The following is a 15,378-nucleotide window of genomic DNA, read 5'->3' on the forward strand; positions in this document are numbered from 1 at the left end:
TTTGTCGGTTGACGTGGCTGCGTGGAGACTTTAGGTTGTTCTTCCTGCCATTATCCTTGTCTAGACTGCTCTCTGAAATCCACCACACCATGCGGCCCGTCGGCATTGATCTGTGCACCAAGTGGATAGAGACGCACTAGAGACAGGAGAGAGACAACTGTCACGGAGGAGAATATAAAATGCGTTCTCTATCACGTGGGGAGGAGATAATATCCTCCGCGTCTCCCCGCCGTCACCCAAGGTTAATCATCTTTCATCTTGAAACTGAATCGCAAAAATGGCTCCTCCTTTCAGGGTTTTCGAGGGCAAGCTTGCCATTGTCACTGGTGCTTCTCGCAGTAAGTGAAATTAAGGTTCTGACGTTGGCCATGGGTCGCCGTGGCTCAACACGTTTTTATGGCATCACAATCAGCTAACTCATCTTGAAGGCTTCGGCGCCGTTCTTGCCGAGCACTTTGCTAGCAGAGGTGCTAATGTTGTCCTCAACTATGCCACTGAGGGTTCCACGCCCAAGGCCCAGGCACTGGCCAAGAACTTCGAGACCAAATACAACGTGAAGGCACTTCCTGTTCAGGCCGACCTCAGCAAGGCCGACGCTCCTCAGCAGCTTGTTGATGCAGCAAAGGCGCACTTCACTGATGCGTCTGGTCGCTTCCAAATCGACATCATCGTCAACAACGCTGCCACTGTCAACGCCCAGGGTATCGACCAGCTGGACATCGACCTCTTCCAGCAGACTTTCGACTTGAACTGCAGAGCCCCCGCGCTGCTGATCAAGGCTGCATTCCCCTACCTCCCCACTGACCGCTCTGGTCGCATCGTCAACATTTCCAGCGCCACTACTACCTGGGGTGTCTGGTGGCAAACGTCCTACGCTGGCACCAAGGGTGCTATTGAGGCCATGACCCGTGTGTGGGCTCGGGAGCTTGCGGAGAGAGCTACCGTAAACGCTGTCGCCCCTGGTCCCATGGACACGGGTTTGTATTCTGGTCTGCCCGACGAGCCTCGCGAGGCTCTCCGCCCGTTGAACAACTTGACCCCTCTTGCGAAGGCTCGCCCTGGCGTCGACAGCCAGGAAGTCCTCGACTTGGCCCAGAGCATCGGCGGTCGCCCTGGTTATCTCGAGGAAGTTGCCGGCGTTGTTGGCGTCTGCTGCCTGCCTGAGAGCGGATGGATGACAGGTAACCTGGTTGGTGCTAGTGGAGGTGGTGCTTTCGTTCGATAAATGCGATGTATGAGATATGATATGGCATAGCGATATTTGCAGCGAGGATGCCAATTTTGAGCCCAGGTGTGACGATGCACTGGTTAGGGGGGCTAAGCATGAATTTCAGCATAGACTGGCACGAAGATAATTCGTCGCAATGACATTACAACATAGCCCGTCCACTCTCCTTCACTCCGAGTACATCTGATCCGTCATCTTCCTCAAATGTTGACCATATGGTGTTTTTGGAGAACCATGAATATTTTCAAAACCAGAAGCAGCGTGAAAGGGCGCAGGTCCGGAGAAAATGTCGGTGAAGCAATCATGGCAGTGCAGCATATTAGTCTGCAACCACCTGTTGGAACCGGGGTCTGGGGAGAATCACCGTTACAGTGGAGTGCCAGCCCCTTGTCGAGTTGCCTCGCATGTCCGTTTGCACCAGAGCCATGTTCATAGTGCCGGGAGAGCTGTTAAACTTTGCAAGGGTTTCCAGCCCCCACAGCCCCCGTGTAGCACTAGGTAGTTTTAGGGCCGTCGGCTAACGCCCAACGGGGAAAGATTCTCTTGAAGACCATGAAGGAGGGATTTTCGTCCATCAGCCCCCACGATTGTCTTAATGAAGCCAAGTGATGCTACGAATAGGCGAGCGAATGTCAGCTCACATCGGTTATGTGCCCGCATCAGAATGCAATTCGGATTTGTGTATTCGTACTTAGCCCCTGTTTGGTATGTTTCGATCAGTCTCCGACGACGTCTTAGGCACCAATTGCCAGAGTTCTCTTCCTGCGGCGGCAAGCGAGGTGAAGGATTTGGATCACCGCCCACGCCAAGCTCCAGCTCCCCAGTAACGTCTGTGCAGCCTTGAGATCACCTGATCTTAGCCATGTCGTCGGCTGCGGGACACCTCGCAGCTGGCCTCCCGAGGAATGGAAGCTTGATACAATAGCTAGGGCAGCAATGCTACGCCGTAGATTGGGCTCCGTGAATGGGAAAGACTCCTATGATTAAATCCCTTGCCATGCTATTCACGAGTTAGCATCCAATTGCATGAACCGAATTAATGCCCTGGCTAGTGGCTATGGATGATGTTGCCCTTCGCCAGTGTAACTTTGTTGCCCAAATATCTTCGTTAGAGGGTGCAAAAACGCCTTTCCCAGTCTTAACGTCTTTACCACTCCCGCTACCCATAACAACGGGACGGACATTTGAATTCCAAGAGCAAAGGCGTGGAAGTCTCCAACGTCAAAAGCACATCCCGACGTAATTGAACGGATGTATCACTTGAAAAGAAAGGTTAACCAGCAGATAACTCGCACTTTGCACCTGCGCTCAGCACTACTAGAAGGACAAAATCTTATTATAATAAAACTCGAACAGAAGTGAATGCTTGCCATCAACTAAGGTGCTGATAATTTAAATGCCTAAGCCCAGTGAAACATTTCATGTTCAACTTTACACCTACAAACGACGACAGCTTCATCAATTTACGCGTCCGCCTCTTCGTTATCAAAACCAGAGACCAGCAAAGACTTACCTATGCAGTTCACGTCAACCGGAAGATATTTCCCAGCCGGTAACCTGAGGGCTGAGGGTCCAGTTTAGTGAGAAATTAGCACGTGTAAACCATTCTATTAGCATGAAAGGAGGCAGGACTGGATCGCATCACATATTCAGTAAGTGATACTCTTGAAGTGTTTTCAGCTTTTGATGTCTAGTATAAGGCTTGTCTTTTGACATTCTATGGTGTTATCAAACGACAGCGAGGCCCATGTCGACACGTAATAAAATGTTAGGATGATTAAATTTTCCAGCTATGTATATGGAAATTATTTTTGCAAAAGTATTTGCGTGATGGCAAGAAAAGGATAGTCTTCTTTGTAGACTGCTTCTTCCCTTCTAAGTTTTCTTTCGCAGTTTGCCGCCTGGAGGCGCTCCTTTTTGACTGCTGTGTGACTCTGACGGGGATATATGAAGACTCCAGGTGTGCACACGGTAGTAAGCATGCGCACCTTGGGTATTCCAGTATAGTTCTTGTGTCTTGCCTACAATGAGACGTACAAACCCACGGGAAGATTGACAGCCTAACTTGCATTTGGCCGTAGACATGAAAGTATGCGTAGAGGAGAGGAGTGGGAATGTCAACGCTAGTGGTTAGTCATGCTTCAGCAGTGGTTTGCATAGTTCGACGTGATTTCGTTATCCTATGATCATGTTGAGGAAGTTTCGAGCCCACCCAGTAGGGGTTTTCACAGTAGGGGAAGTTATCCTATGATCATACATATGAATATTCCGTAGCATTTAATAATTATAGCCCACGATAGATACTACTGCTGCTGTAGTTCCATGTTGATTTCACAAATAGTTCGAAAAGACTGAAAGCAATGAGTGTTTACACGCCCCCCCTGTGGAAAAATAGACCGTAACCAGATAATGCTATGTCGATCACACCCAACACACCAAAAGACTTGCTGATACCCTGAAATGGACAGTCTGGAGGGGAGCTAGGTCAGCCGCACCAATGGTCACGTTTAATAAATCATACCTCTCACTAAGCTTCTGTCAAAAGTCCTGCCAGAATATCAACTGAACGGAGCCAGGATGATCCGCCTCAGATTTTCCGGCGCCGGTTTGCCGACCAACCGATATTGTCTGTCTCGATAAAGGGTCTTCAACGTGGCCGATGCGTCTTTATCCATTTGCCCCGCCTGCAGTCTGGACGCTCGCATGAACGGACCCGTCCACAGTTTAGACTAAAAGCACGTGGCGTATGACAGTCTCCATGTCCTTTCATCCAGCGATGTCGAAAAAAGGATTCCTCAATCTCTATTTTCAATTTCCCCGTCTGTGTGTTACGATCTTGCCGCTCAAAGTCGACGGGGCGCGGGCTACGGTCCAGTTCCCGAAGTCAACACAACACCAAGCCGAGCCGCTCCATGTGTGCGTAGCAAACATCGCGTCTTTCAGCACAGCAGTAAGGGACGATGCCATTGCTCGGGAATGCCCATGCTCGAAAAGTTCGATCAGATCTGTTCTGGAAGGCCTTCTCCGGAAGACCACCGAGCTTATGTGCTTATGCGCATCCGACTAACGTTCGCGGTTAAATGATCGACTGGTAGAGCTTCTAGAAGCCTGAGTCTTCGGTGTTATGGAAGATACGTTCCCGAGAGCCAGACGCGGTCAGTTGGGCGTTCGCGCGCGAGGCCCACCACACCACCCACAGCCGAATTTCCGACTGTCATGCAAGGACCCTCTGCTGCTCGCTGGCCCACAAGTGCATGTAAGAACTTTTGACGATGCCCATAGTAGAACTCGTCCTCGATTGCTGTGGCAGTGGACTGATGAACCACACCGGGCGAGAGAGAGCATACGATTCTCACAGTCTCACTCAGCAGACTCGCAGACAGAGACTAGGCGACGCCGAAGGTAGCATTTTAATGACCTGTGCAGCATGCTGCAGCGCCCGACAATGTCCCTTTGACAGTCCATGACGTCGTGTTCTCGAATCATGTCCTCGACAATTCGGATAACGAAGATGCTAAGCATGCAGCTTACCACCCGTAGCTTGGCGATGGACTTTCAAGCATTGCCAATCTTCGCCAAGACGGGAAGGTCGCAGCCCTTGGAATTGACGATACATAATCTCGGGGTGCGACTGCTACGTAGTAATTGGACAGCCTCAACCGCTCCTGCACCAAGCCTACCGCCGCCCGTTGGTCTGCATCTCGTGGCGTTTGCGGAGTAACGTGGTGAAAAGTCCCCCAAACCCCGGATTCAGTATTTTGGCCCTTTCGACCTCGGCACCAGATGCATTGACTAATGTTGAAAAATGAGCGTAGTCCAATCAGAGAGTGCAATTCAAGGCCGCCTTATTCCCCTTAACCTCGCTTGGCGCCACCCGTTTCGGCCCTTTTGCCAAGCAGTCCACTAAATTCCTCGTAAACCACCCGATGTGTCCGTTATTACCACACAAAAGGATCGGCTCACTCGGCCGAGTGGAGTCCGGCACCTGTGTCGGTGTCCGGTTTGTGGCGCATCTTCGCAAAAGTTCCTGGGGCGAGCATCCAAGTCGGGCAAAACTTTTCGCTGGTGGAACAAGATATCGCCTCGAAGACGTCGGAGTCGCCCGAGGGTAAGGGCATTATTAGTGATTAGTGTAGATACTAATGAGTCTCCATCCTCCCCACTGGCCAAAAGCTGCTCTTGGATCTCTTCTGGAAATTTTCTTCTTGTCTTCTTCCTCACACCGAGTCACCTCTGGTTTACCTCATGCTTCGGGTCTAACCTTTCGAATTGCGTAAAAATGGCCCAGAACCACGAGGATACCGTGGCCGAGTACGTAACATTGCGCATATCGTCGGCTCTCTGACGCAGTACTGACTGTTTCTGTGCAGGCTCCACGAGACGTTCGGCGAGCGTGTGGCGCACGACATCGAGAAGAAGGAGCCCTTGTCTGAGAAGGATGCCGAGTCTGGCCCAACTCCTGACGGAGCCGAGCCCAACGAGTACGAGAGGGGCACTTTGCGCCGTGTCGGAGAAAGTCTCCCCGCCTCAGCATTCCTGATTGCCGTTGTTGAGCTCACGGAGCGCTTCACCTACTATGGTGCCCAGGGTCTTTTCCAGAACTACATCAGCAATGACGCCAATGGAGTCGATGGCCCGAAGGGTCTCGGAATGGGTCACCAGGCTGCGACAGGACTGAACCTGTTCTTCCAGTGGTTTTGTTACGGTATGTGGAATACTGATACGAATTCATGAGCAAAGAAGAAGTATTAACAAAGATGTCTAGTCACTCCTATTCTCGGAGCCATCATTGCTGACCAGTACTTGGGTAAGTACAAGACCATTCTGGTCTTTTGCGCCTTTTACTGGGTTGGTCTTGTCATTCTCTGGACGACATCGCTCCCAGTCGCCATGGCTAATGGCGCTGGCAAACCCGGTTACATCGTTGCAATTATTGTCATCGGTCTGGGCACCGGCGGTATCAAGTCGAACATCGCGCCCTTGATTGCCGATCAGTACCAACGTCGTGTCATGGCTGTCAAGACGGAGAAGACCGGCGAGCGAGTCATTATCGATCCAGCCGTCACGTACCAGCGCATTTACATGATCTTCTACTGGTGTATCAACCTCGGATCGCTTTCTTTGATGGCAACGCCCTTCATGGAGAAATACAAGGGATTTTGGACAGCATACCTGATGTGCTTTTGTGTCTTCAACGTCGGCATCGCTACTCTGGTGCTGCGTCGCAAGACTTACGTCAACCGCCCGCCTCAAGGATCTGTCATCACTGATGCCTTCAAGGCTCTTGGCTTGATGATTGCCTCGCGCAACATGGATGCCGCGAAACCATCATGGCGTGCAGCTAATGGAAAGGACAAGCCCGTCCCATGGAATGATCATTTCGTCGACGAGCTCAAGAGAGCACTCAGAGCTTGCAAGGTCTTTGTCTTCTACCCCATCTTCTGGGTCTGCTACGGCCAGTTCTCGACCAACTTCGTCACTCAAGCCGGGCAGATGGAGGGCCATGGGATGCCGAACGACTTCATGCAAAACTTCGACCCCATCTCCATTTTGGTCTTCACCCCAATTCTCGACAAGGTCGTCTATCCGCTCCTGCGCAAGGCTGGCATTGAGCTGAAGCCCATTATGCGTATCACGATTGGCTTTTGGCTCGGTGCTCTCTGCCTCGCATATGCAGCCATTGTCCAACATCTTATTTACAAGGCCGGCCCGTGCTATGAAGCTCCGGGTGCCTGTCCCGAAGGATTGAGCAATGGCGCTTCTCTGCCTAACCATGTTCATATCGCCGTCCAGACCCCGGCGTATGTGTTCATTGGGTTGTCTGAAATCTTCATTTCTGTTACCGGTCTCGAGTATGCCTACACCAAAGCGCCGCCCAACATGAAGTCTTTCGTTCAGAGCATCTATCTCTTCACCAATGCTTTCGGCTCCGCCATCTCCGAGGCCCTGGTGTCCGTCGCGGTTGACCCCAAGTTTTTGTGGATGTACACGGGAGTTGCTTGCTTCTCTTTCGTCATTGGATTTGTATTCTACTTCACTTTCCGCCACTACGACGCCGAGGAGGACAAAATGTATGATCTGGACCGCGATCAGCCAATTCTGACACACAACGGTGTCAAGCAAACCGAGACAGACGAGTAGATGACGCGGGCATCGGCTTCATATGAGTTTTCAAGGACACTTGTGGGTTCAGGTTGTATATAATGTTGATCACGACATGGTTCAGATGTATGATAGTTACGACGCCCTTGAGAAGGCTATATAAATAGAATACCCCCTTAATCAGTGAAACGCAAATCTCGTAGAGGGCAGCTTCGAAAGCTTTTTTCGTTTCTGAACTGCAAACAATCACGGCCACGCCTGTCATGAATGACATGAGTGGTATTCTCAGCTTCTCGCTCCCATCCATATTCACTACCAATAGCAAAGTCACGCCTAGCGGTACATGCATGCCAAGCAGACTTACTCAAGGCCGAGGTCAGCTTGATGGACTTTGAATATAATCATGCAAAACTGCTCAAGTCTGACTTCGTCTGGTCCGATATGTTAATTTGATTCTTTACTAGACCGACCCTTTTCTCTGACAGAATTCGCGCAGTCTCATTCTTCCTTTGCCAAGACGATCTGACCCTCCACGACGGTATATTGACCCTCGATGATGCAAGCAGATATGTTCCGCAGCGAGTCTGAATAAACCTATCAAAATCATGCATGCAAAATTTCTTTATCTATTCCGATGTGACTTAACGCTTAAACTGATACCACTGCTTCCTTAGCTGTGTAAGGCCTTAAGCACTCATCCCAGAAAGTGTACGTCTCAGGTTGCGTAGCCTCCCTAACAGCGACATAGTCGTGGCCAATGTGATGTACGCAAATGTTGCTGTATAGGATGCCACACCTTTGCAGGGAATCGGCTAGGGACTTGACAGCTTCGACAAGTCTTGTGTCATCAGAGCCTACAAGCAAGCGGATATGTAATGGTGCAGATTGAATAGCTTGAGACTTTTCTTTCAGCAGGTGAATTGGGGGATTCAGGTTGTAGTACTTCTGATCACCTTGTAAAGTGTCCCATACACGCTCCCTTGGCTCCTCGGCAAGAGACCTCAAAACGGCAGGACCAATTGCAGACACGCCTCTAAACTGCTCGGGGAACTTGAATGCTAGATTCAGAGCACCATATCCTCCCATGGAGAAGCCTTCAACCACCCTTTTGTCGTTTGTGTGAAATGTAGCACCAACATGCGGGAGCAAATCGTTCATCAAGACATCCTCTATGGGGTATTTTCGGTCCAGAGAGTTGATTTACCAGCCCACTGGAAGAGCCTGAGGCATGATAAAATTAGCTTGTGTCATGCGGCCGGCTCTCATGGCCTCCTTGTACAACCGTGCAGCTCCGAATCCTTCGCTCGCCCTTCTCATTCCCCCATGCAGCCAGAAGAGAGCAGGATAGGTGGTAATGCTGTTGATGGGATGGCCATAGTCATCAGGCAACATGTACCAGTAGCTACCCTGGAGTCCGGTTCCACGACAAATGGTATTGAACAGTCCGTAAGCGATGCCCTGTGGAATTTGAATTTCGGGTCGAATCCCTCCGAGTCCTCGCCCCAGACGACCCGATAGAAGTGATGCAGCCGCAGCGGCGTCAGAACGAATGCGCCACGCTCCAGAGTGTACCCGCTCGGGATGACTGCGTCGCCCTCGTCGTGAACGTGCCGGCCCAGAGTGAAAGTGCCGTAGAAGCGGAGAACCTCGTACCACGTGGCCTGCAGAAGCGGGACTCATCGAAGACGCGGCAGAGGTCGATCTCCTCGTCGCTTTTCTCCACGAAGCTCTCGGCCTCCATGTGAATGGAGGTGGCGAGATGGCCGTCGCCCTCGAGGAGGTGATTGAGCATCCAGGTCACGGCGGCGGTGAGATTGGGGCCTAGGCCGGAGATTGGGAGGAGCTGGTGGTCGTTCCACCTGTTTGGCCCGGCGCCGTGAGATTCGCAGGGGTTCCTGAGACGGCGGAGGAAGTCGGTGGTATCGCCGGGTTCTGTCTGGCTTCCTGGGCCCACACCTTAGAGGCGTCCGCGGACGAACTCGCGAGTGATGAGCGCCTTCTTGTCGATCATGAATAGAAAGGGATTATTCAAGACTGATATATTGCAGAGGAACACGCTGTGGGGTAGGAAGTTGTTAGACAAAGAACTTTATGTTTCCCTCCGGGATTCACTTAATCTTACCGCAGGTGGGCAATGAAGTCAGTTTCGCCAAATGGGACAGTATTTCCTCCTCAGAACAACTTCCCGATGCAACTGGTAATGCAGTTGAACACCCAGTTCTCCAGGAGAATACTCCCACCGTCTTGCAAGAGGAGATTTGATCGAATCTTTGCGACTATATTGGAAGCTATTAGGGCACGTTTCACCCAATTGACTCCATGGATGAACACCCCACTTCCCTCTCGCCTAATTTTTCTTGCCATCCACTGTTAGTGTAATACGTGGGATACCACCAAAATTCTTAACAGCGGAAAACCCTTCAATTCTCGCCTCCAGCGCCCTCCCGCGATGGCCTCGCAGCCTCCGGCGGGCTCTGGACCGATGCCGGCCTCCTCGACCGGCCCTGATCGAGGCTCTGGAGCCCCTCCGGAGCCGTCCCCAACCTCAAGGGCTAAACGCCGCCGCGATACCGAGGCCCAGCCAGCCCGGCCCAGCCTCGTGGGAAGCCAGCCCGACGCCTCTACGACAACCCCCTTAACGGCTAAGGGACCCTCAACTGTGAATGGGACAGCTGCTGGAGCTGTCCTTACAGCCCTTAGTGAAGAGGCCAAGCTCTACGAAGCCCGAAAGGATGTCTTTATGGCTATCGCCCAGTCTGTAGACAACGTGGTCTCTTGCTTTGAGGGGCCTAGGAAGCAGATCGCGAAGGAGGCTACAACCTACGTAGTTCAAGCCTTGAAGAGGATCATGGGGAACGGAACGGCGGCCCCGACCCCGAGCCGGAATTGGGCTAAGGTGGTAGCTTCGGCTGAATCTGCAGCTGCAGCCCCAGCCCAAGCCCCGGCCCCGGCCCCGGTCCGCACCCAAAACCCAATCCATCCCCAGGCTCAGACTCAGACTCTAGCCCAGCCAAAGGAGGACCTCCGGGTCTTTGCCCGCATCCCCGAGGAGGGCCTAACGGCTGCTAGGAAGCATGCCCCTTTTGCCCTCCGCCGGAAGGTCTGCCAGGCCCTTGGCCTGCAGCTAGCAGATATCCCACATATCTACCACATCGCAACTGGCTACTCACTGAGACCCCTGAATAAGCAGGTTCAGCAAGCCCTCCTTACGGACAAACAGAAACTAGCCGACAGTCTTGGAGCCTATAAGGTTGAGACCCCTACTAAGTGGTTCACCTATGTTGTCCCACGCTGCCCTGCTAAGCTATGGACTATCGATGGGGATACCCTCGACCCAGCTACTCTAGTTGAAGAGGAGGTCTTTGCACAGACAGGATGCAAGCCTATCCGGGCCCGCCAATCCCAACTTGGCGTGAATCCTATCACAAACGAAGTCTCTTGGATCATCTCTTTCTCTGTAGAAGTACTACCCTTCAGGCTCTTCAACCAAAGCAGCAGATCTCAGCTTATCCAGAAGAAAAAGACCCTCATCAGACATGACCCTGGTTGCCAGGGATATCATTCAAACCGGTACTGTAACCGACAGCCACTCTGTAGCAACTGCAGCAGGCCCGCAGGCTCCCATGAGACCTGGCCCTGCATAGCCAGACCGAAGTGCGCTAACTGCGCCGGCCCCTTCCAAGCCAACCATAAGGACTGCCCAGCAAGGCCCTTAGTGGTTAACGGCTCCCCCACCCTCCCAGGTCGGAAGGAACTCTCCCGGATCCGTAAAGCTGGGCAGAAGGCCTATGAGGCCCTCTATCAGAGCAGTCAGGCCGGCACCCACGCCCGCAGCACCCAGCAACCTAGCAACAGCCTGACGAGCCCTCAGCCTGGCTCTAAGCGACCACGAGCCCCTACCCCTACCCAGGACTCAATCATCGTAGCGGACGTTAGCGATACAGCAAGCACTAGCAGTATGGAGGAGGACGAGACTGAGGCTGAAGCAGACGTCTCTGACAGCAACCCTATCCTACCACCACTACCTACCCAGCATACCCCAGCTACCTCAAGCAGCAGGGTCCAGCGGGTAGCTCAGAAGCCTGATTATAACGTTATTAATGCCTACACCCACCTCGACCTCGACTCGGAGCAGTAGGCTCAGGACGGCTCCCCCACGGGTATTACGGGTCGCCCAGTGTAACGTGGGGAAGAGAAGCCCAGCTCATACAGCTCTTCTAGAGCTCTGCTGGGCAGATCAGATCGATATAGTCCTGATCCAGGAACCCTGGATAGGCTATAGAGATAAGATGCAGATTAACACACACCCAGGCTTTAACTCCTACGTACCATTTGACTTCTGGAACAGCAGAGACACAAGGCCTAGGGTTATGACCTACACACGCAAAGGTCTAAGGCTGCAAATACAGCAACAAAGGCCTACCCAATCAAGAGATATCTTGTGGGTGAAAGTTGGCGACCTCACTATTATGAATATATATAGGCCGCCAGATGAGCCTATAAACCAAGCAACCAGCCTCCTTCTAGATTACCAACCGCCAGAGAGAGCCCTTATTGCTGGGGACCTTAACGCCCACCACTCCTCATGGGAACCTGGGTCCCCTAGCCGAAATCGAGGAGACGATATTGCAGAATGGGCGGAAGGCTACGATCTTCTGTTTATTGGGGAGGTTGGGGCCCCTACCCATACCCACGGGCATACCCTCGACCTAACCCTCTCAAATATCCCCTTTACTGAGGCTTATATCAGCCCACACCTACACCCAGGGGCTGACCACGAAGCCATCACAACAATTATTCCTATGAGTAGGGCCCAGGAACAGGGACGCCAGGCTAACCAGCTCTCAGTACCAGAGTCAGCCCTACCACGGCTGATCGACCTAGTAAAGGCTGGGGCTACAGCCTTACCTACTCTAGGGGAACTGCCCAGCCCAGCAGAGCTAGACACCCTAGCTGCCCAACTGGTCAGCCTCTTCTATACAGCTATTCAAGCTGTAGGCAAGAGACGGACTAATCAGGGTAGGGGAGCCCCCTGGTGGACAGAAGAATGCTCAGTAGCCCACCAAGCTGCTATTAAGGCTAGGCGCCAACAGGCCCAAGAACCTGGGCTGGTCATACCTCCCCCTATCCTAGAGGAACAAAAGGTCTTCTTAACAACCGTTAGAAGGGCAAAACGCGCCTACTGGACTACTAAGGTTGAAGAGGCTAAGACAGACCAAGATCTATATAAGATCATAGGCTGGCGGAAGTCAAGCCTAGCAGTTAAAGCTCCGCCTCTAATAGTAGAAGGAGAGACGATCAGCAACACCTACGACAAAGCCCAAGCCTTACGAAAGGCCTTACTCGAACGGTTTAGCGCTAGAGATGACCTACCTGGGAACCCTTTTGCTATCCCAGTGGTCACAAGGCGTCTTATACCCTGGCAGGATACAGTTAGTATAGAGGAAGTACGCCAGGCTACTCTAACAGAGACTACAACCCCTGGGACTGATAGGATTACTACAAAGTTACTACAATGCACCTGGGGTTTAGTAGCTAGGCCTATACAGCAGCTCTTCCAGGCCTGCGTACAGGTAGGCTACTTCCCTAGACCCTTCCGCAAAGCGGAGGTTGTTATGATCCAGAAACCGGGGAAAACAGACTTCTCTAAGACTGGGTCCTGGCGCCCGATATCTCTATTATCCTGCTTAGACAAAGGCTTAGAGCGGTTGATAGCAAAAAGGATGGCCTACCTTACCATCCTAGAAGGGGTCGCCAGCCCACAGCAGGTTGGAGCCTTACCAGGGAGGGCTGCAGTCGACCTGACAACCTGCCTAACCCATGAGATAGAGAGGGCTCTAGATGCAGGGCTTACAGCCACGCTAGCAACAATGGACGTTAAGGGGGCGTTTGACTCCGTCCTACGAAACCGACTTATTATCAGGCTACGGCAGCAGGGCTGGCCAAGCAGTCTGATCAGGCTGATCTACACCTTCACCTCTAGCCGAACAGCCCGGGTCAGGCTAGAGGATACTACTACAGAGGACTTCCCTCTATCCTGTGGACTACCACAAGGCTCTCCGCTATCACCTATCCTCTTCCTGCTCTATATAGCTGATATCCTAGCTGATGATCAGAAGCTACGGTTTAGCTATGCGGATGATATAGGCTTAGTAGCTACTAGCCCCTCGCTAGAAGCGAACGCTACAGCCCTAGGCCAGGAGATCACCAGTATCCTCAGCTGGGGAACAGAAAATAAGGTCGCCTTTGACCCAGCTAAGTGTGAGGCAATCCACTTCAGCAGAAAACATAAACAGACAACAAACCTACCCGATATCCAAGCGAGAGGCCTAACTATTAAAGCCTCAACAAAGCCTATAAGATGGTTAGGGGTCTGGTTTGACAGGAGACTCACCTTCCAACACCATGTAGGAATAAAGGTAGCAGCAGCAAAGAAGGTAGCCTATTTCCTACAGCACCTTACAAACACAAAAGGGGGGCTCCCAGCAGCTGCAGTTCGAAAAGCAGCTATTGCTTGCGCCCTCCCGATAGCCTTATATGGAGCGGAAACCTGGTACGCAGGCCTAACTAAACCAGCTCTAAGCAGCAACAACGGTACTAGAAGCAGTACTGCTTCGCAGATAGCTACAGTTGGCAAAGGGCAGAAGGGTCTAGCCTGTAGAGTCGGAAGAGTTATTACAGCAGCAGCAAGGGCTATCCTACCTGTCTGGAGGACCACACCAACCAGTGCCCTCATCCGAGATGCTGGCCTACCTACAGCAGAGGTAGCCCTCGAGGCAGCGCGACTTCGCTTCGCTATACGCCTACAGAAGGTTGACCAACAACATCCCTTGGTCCCAAGGCTTCTACAGCTAGGGCGGCAGCAGACCAGGCTCCAAAGGACAGCTGGCCTCTTACCTAAGTGCCCAAGGCCAGCACTCCTACAGCCGCAATACCTCCCAGGGTCCAATAACCTTATAGTCACACAGACGAAGGAAGTAGCAGCCAGGATCTTCCAGGCCTGGCTCAAGACGGTGCCAAAAGAGCATACTATCATCTACTCAGATGGCTCTAAAGCCCCTGATAGCGCTACAGGATTTGGCTTTGTTATCTACCGTAAGAATAAACGCATAGCCCAGGGCTGCGGACGCCTCGGCATAGCAGAAGTATTTGATGGCGAGGCCGAAGGGGCGAGGGCAGGGCTGCGACGGGCCCTCCTTACCTCCCAGGGCCAGCCTATACATATCTGTATCGACAATACCAGCGTTATCCAGGGGATCCGAGGCATGGCCCCAGACTCCTCACAAGCTGCCTTCCTTGAGATCCAAGAGGCAGCTAGGATATACAACGTACAAACCCACTGGTCCCCAGGGCACCAGGGTATCAAAGGAAACGAGGAAGCAGACATCCTAGCTAAGGAGGGCACAACCCTGCCAGTCCCTAGGGGCCAACTAGCTACCCTATCAGGGATCAAACGGCTTGCTAGAGAGCGAATATACCGCCAGCATAGAAGATGGTGGAAGCAAGAGGCAACGCCCTTTTACACCCAACTAGGGCTTAAGGCTTTCCTCGCCTGCCCTCCTGAACTGACCCTGCCACGGGCGATCCTTCACCATCTCCTAGCAGCCCGTTCAGGGCATGGAGACTTCGAGCAATATCACCAACGCTTCAACCATACAGAAGCACTACCTACCTGCTCCTGCGGGGAGGCAAAGGCAGTAGACCACCTAGTCTACTGCCGAAAGACCTTAGTGAGGCGGCTTCAGTGGCCCACCCTCCACCCTTCTAGTTCACAGGAGCCTATAGGGCCTATAGGATCTCTTGAGCAGTACTATAAGGGGCTCATTACTGATAATGAAGGCTTCCAGGCCTTTCTCTCCGTGACAGACTTCTTCCAGAAGATCTGCCCGCGGTACTAGGGACTAGGTCTTGACCTAGACCTTAGTAACAACCCCCTCCTCGTAGAGGACCGGAAGACCACAACGGAACTAGGGAACCAGCGGGAACTAGGGACGAATAGAACACATAGTAGCCCACGGGCAAGATTTGGAGGACGTTAGGAAGAGGCG

At 52.3% G+C, this 15,378-nt stretch overlaps 4 protein-coding genes across 4 annotated transcripts; 3 read left to right on the forward strand and 1 right to left on the reverse strand.

Moving 5' to 3' along the window:
• Positions 1-277: 277 nt before the first annotated feature.
• lxr4-0 (L-xylo-3-hexulose reductase) lies at positions 278-1,225 on the forward strand (the record flags this gene model as incomplete). The annotated part of the gene is made up of 2 exons (XM_032027971.1): positions 278-338; positions 429-1,225. The coding sequence occupies 2 exons, from the start codon at positions 278-280 to the stop codon at positions 1,223-1,225; spliced, it is 858 nt and encodes a 285-aa protein (XP_031875707.1).
• Positions 1,226-5,507: 4,282 nt separating this feature from the next.
• On the forward strand, positions 5,508-7,369 carry PTR2-0 (Peptide transporter PTR2; the record flags this gene model as incomplete). Its single annotated transcript, XM_032027972.1, has 3 exons — positions 5,508-5,539; positions 5,599-5,933; positions 5,994-7,369. The coding sequence occupies 3 exons, from the start codon at positions 5,508-5,510 to the stop codon at positions 7,367-7,369; spliced, it is 1,743 nt and encodes a 580-aa protein (XP_031875708.1).
• Positions 7,370-8,870: 1,501 nt separating this feature from the next.
• CGGC5_v014261 (uncharacterized protein) lies at positions 8,871-9,341 on the reverse strand (the record flags this gene model as incomplete). Its single annotated transcript, XM_032027973.1, has 2 exons — positions 8,871-9,225; positions 9,310-9,341. 2 exons carry the CDS (start codon positions 9,339-9,341, stop codon positions 8,871-8,873), a joined length of 387 nt encoding a protein of 128 aa, XP_031875711.1.
• Positions 9,342-9,779: 438 nt separating this feature from the next.
• Positions 9,780-11,468, forward strand: CGGC5_v014262 (uncharacterized protein; the record flags this gene model as incomplete). Its single annotated transcript, XM_066153064.1, has 1 exon — positions 9,780-11,468. One exon carries the CDS (start codon positions 9,780-9,782, stop codon positions 11,466-11,468), a length of 1,689 nt encoding a protein of 562 aa, XP_066007626.1.
• Between the last annotated feature and the right edge of the window lie 3,910 nt (positions 11,469-15,378).

Source organism: Colletotrichum fructicola (assembly GCF_000319635.2).
Source record: "Colletotrichum fructicola Nara gc5 chromosome Unknown KSG_Nara_v1_contig08, whole genome shotgun sequence".
Classification (NCBI taxonomy): Eukaryota; Fungi; Ascomycota; class Sordariomycetes; order Glomerellales; family Glomerellaceae; genus Colletotrichum; species Colletotrichum fructicola.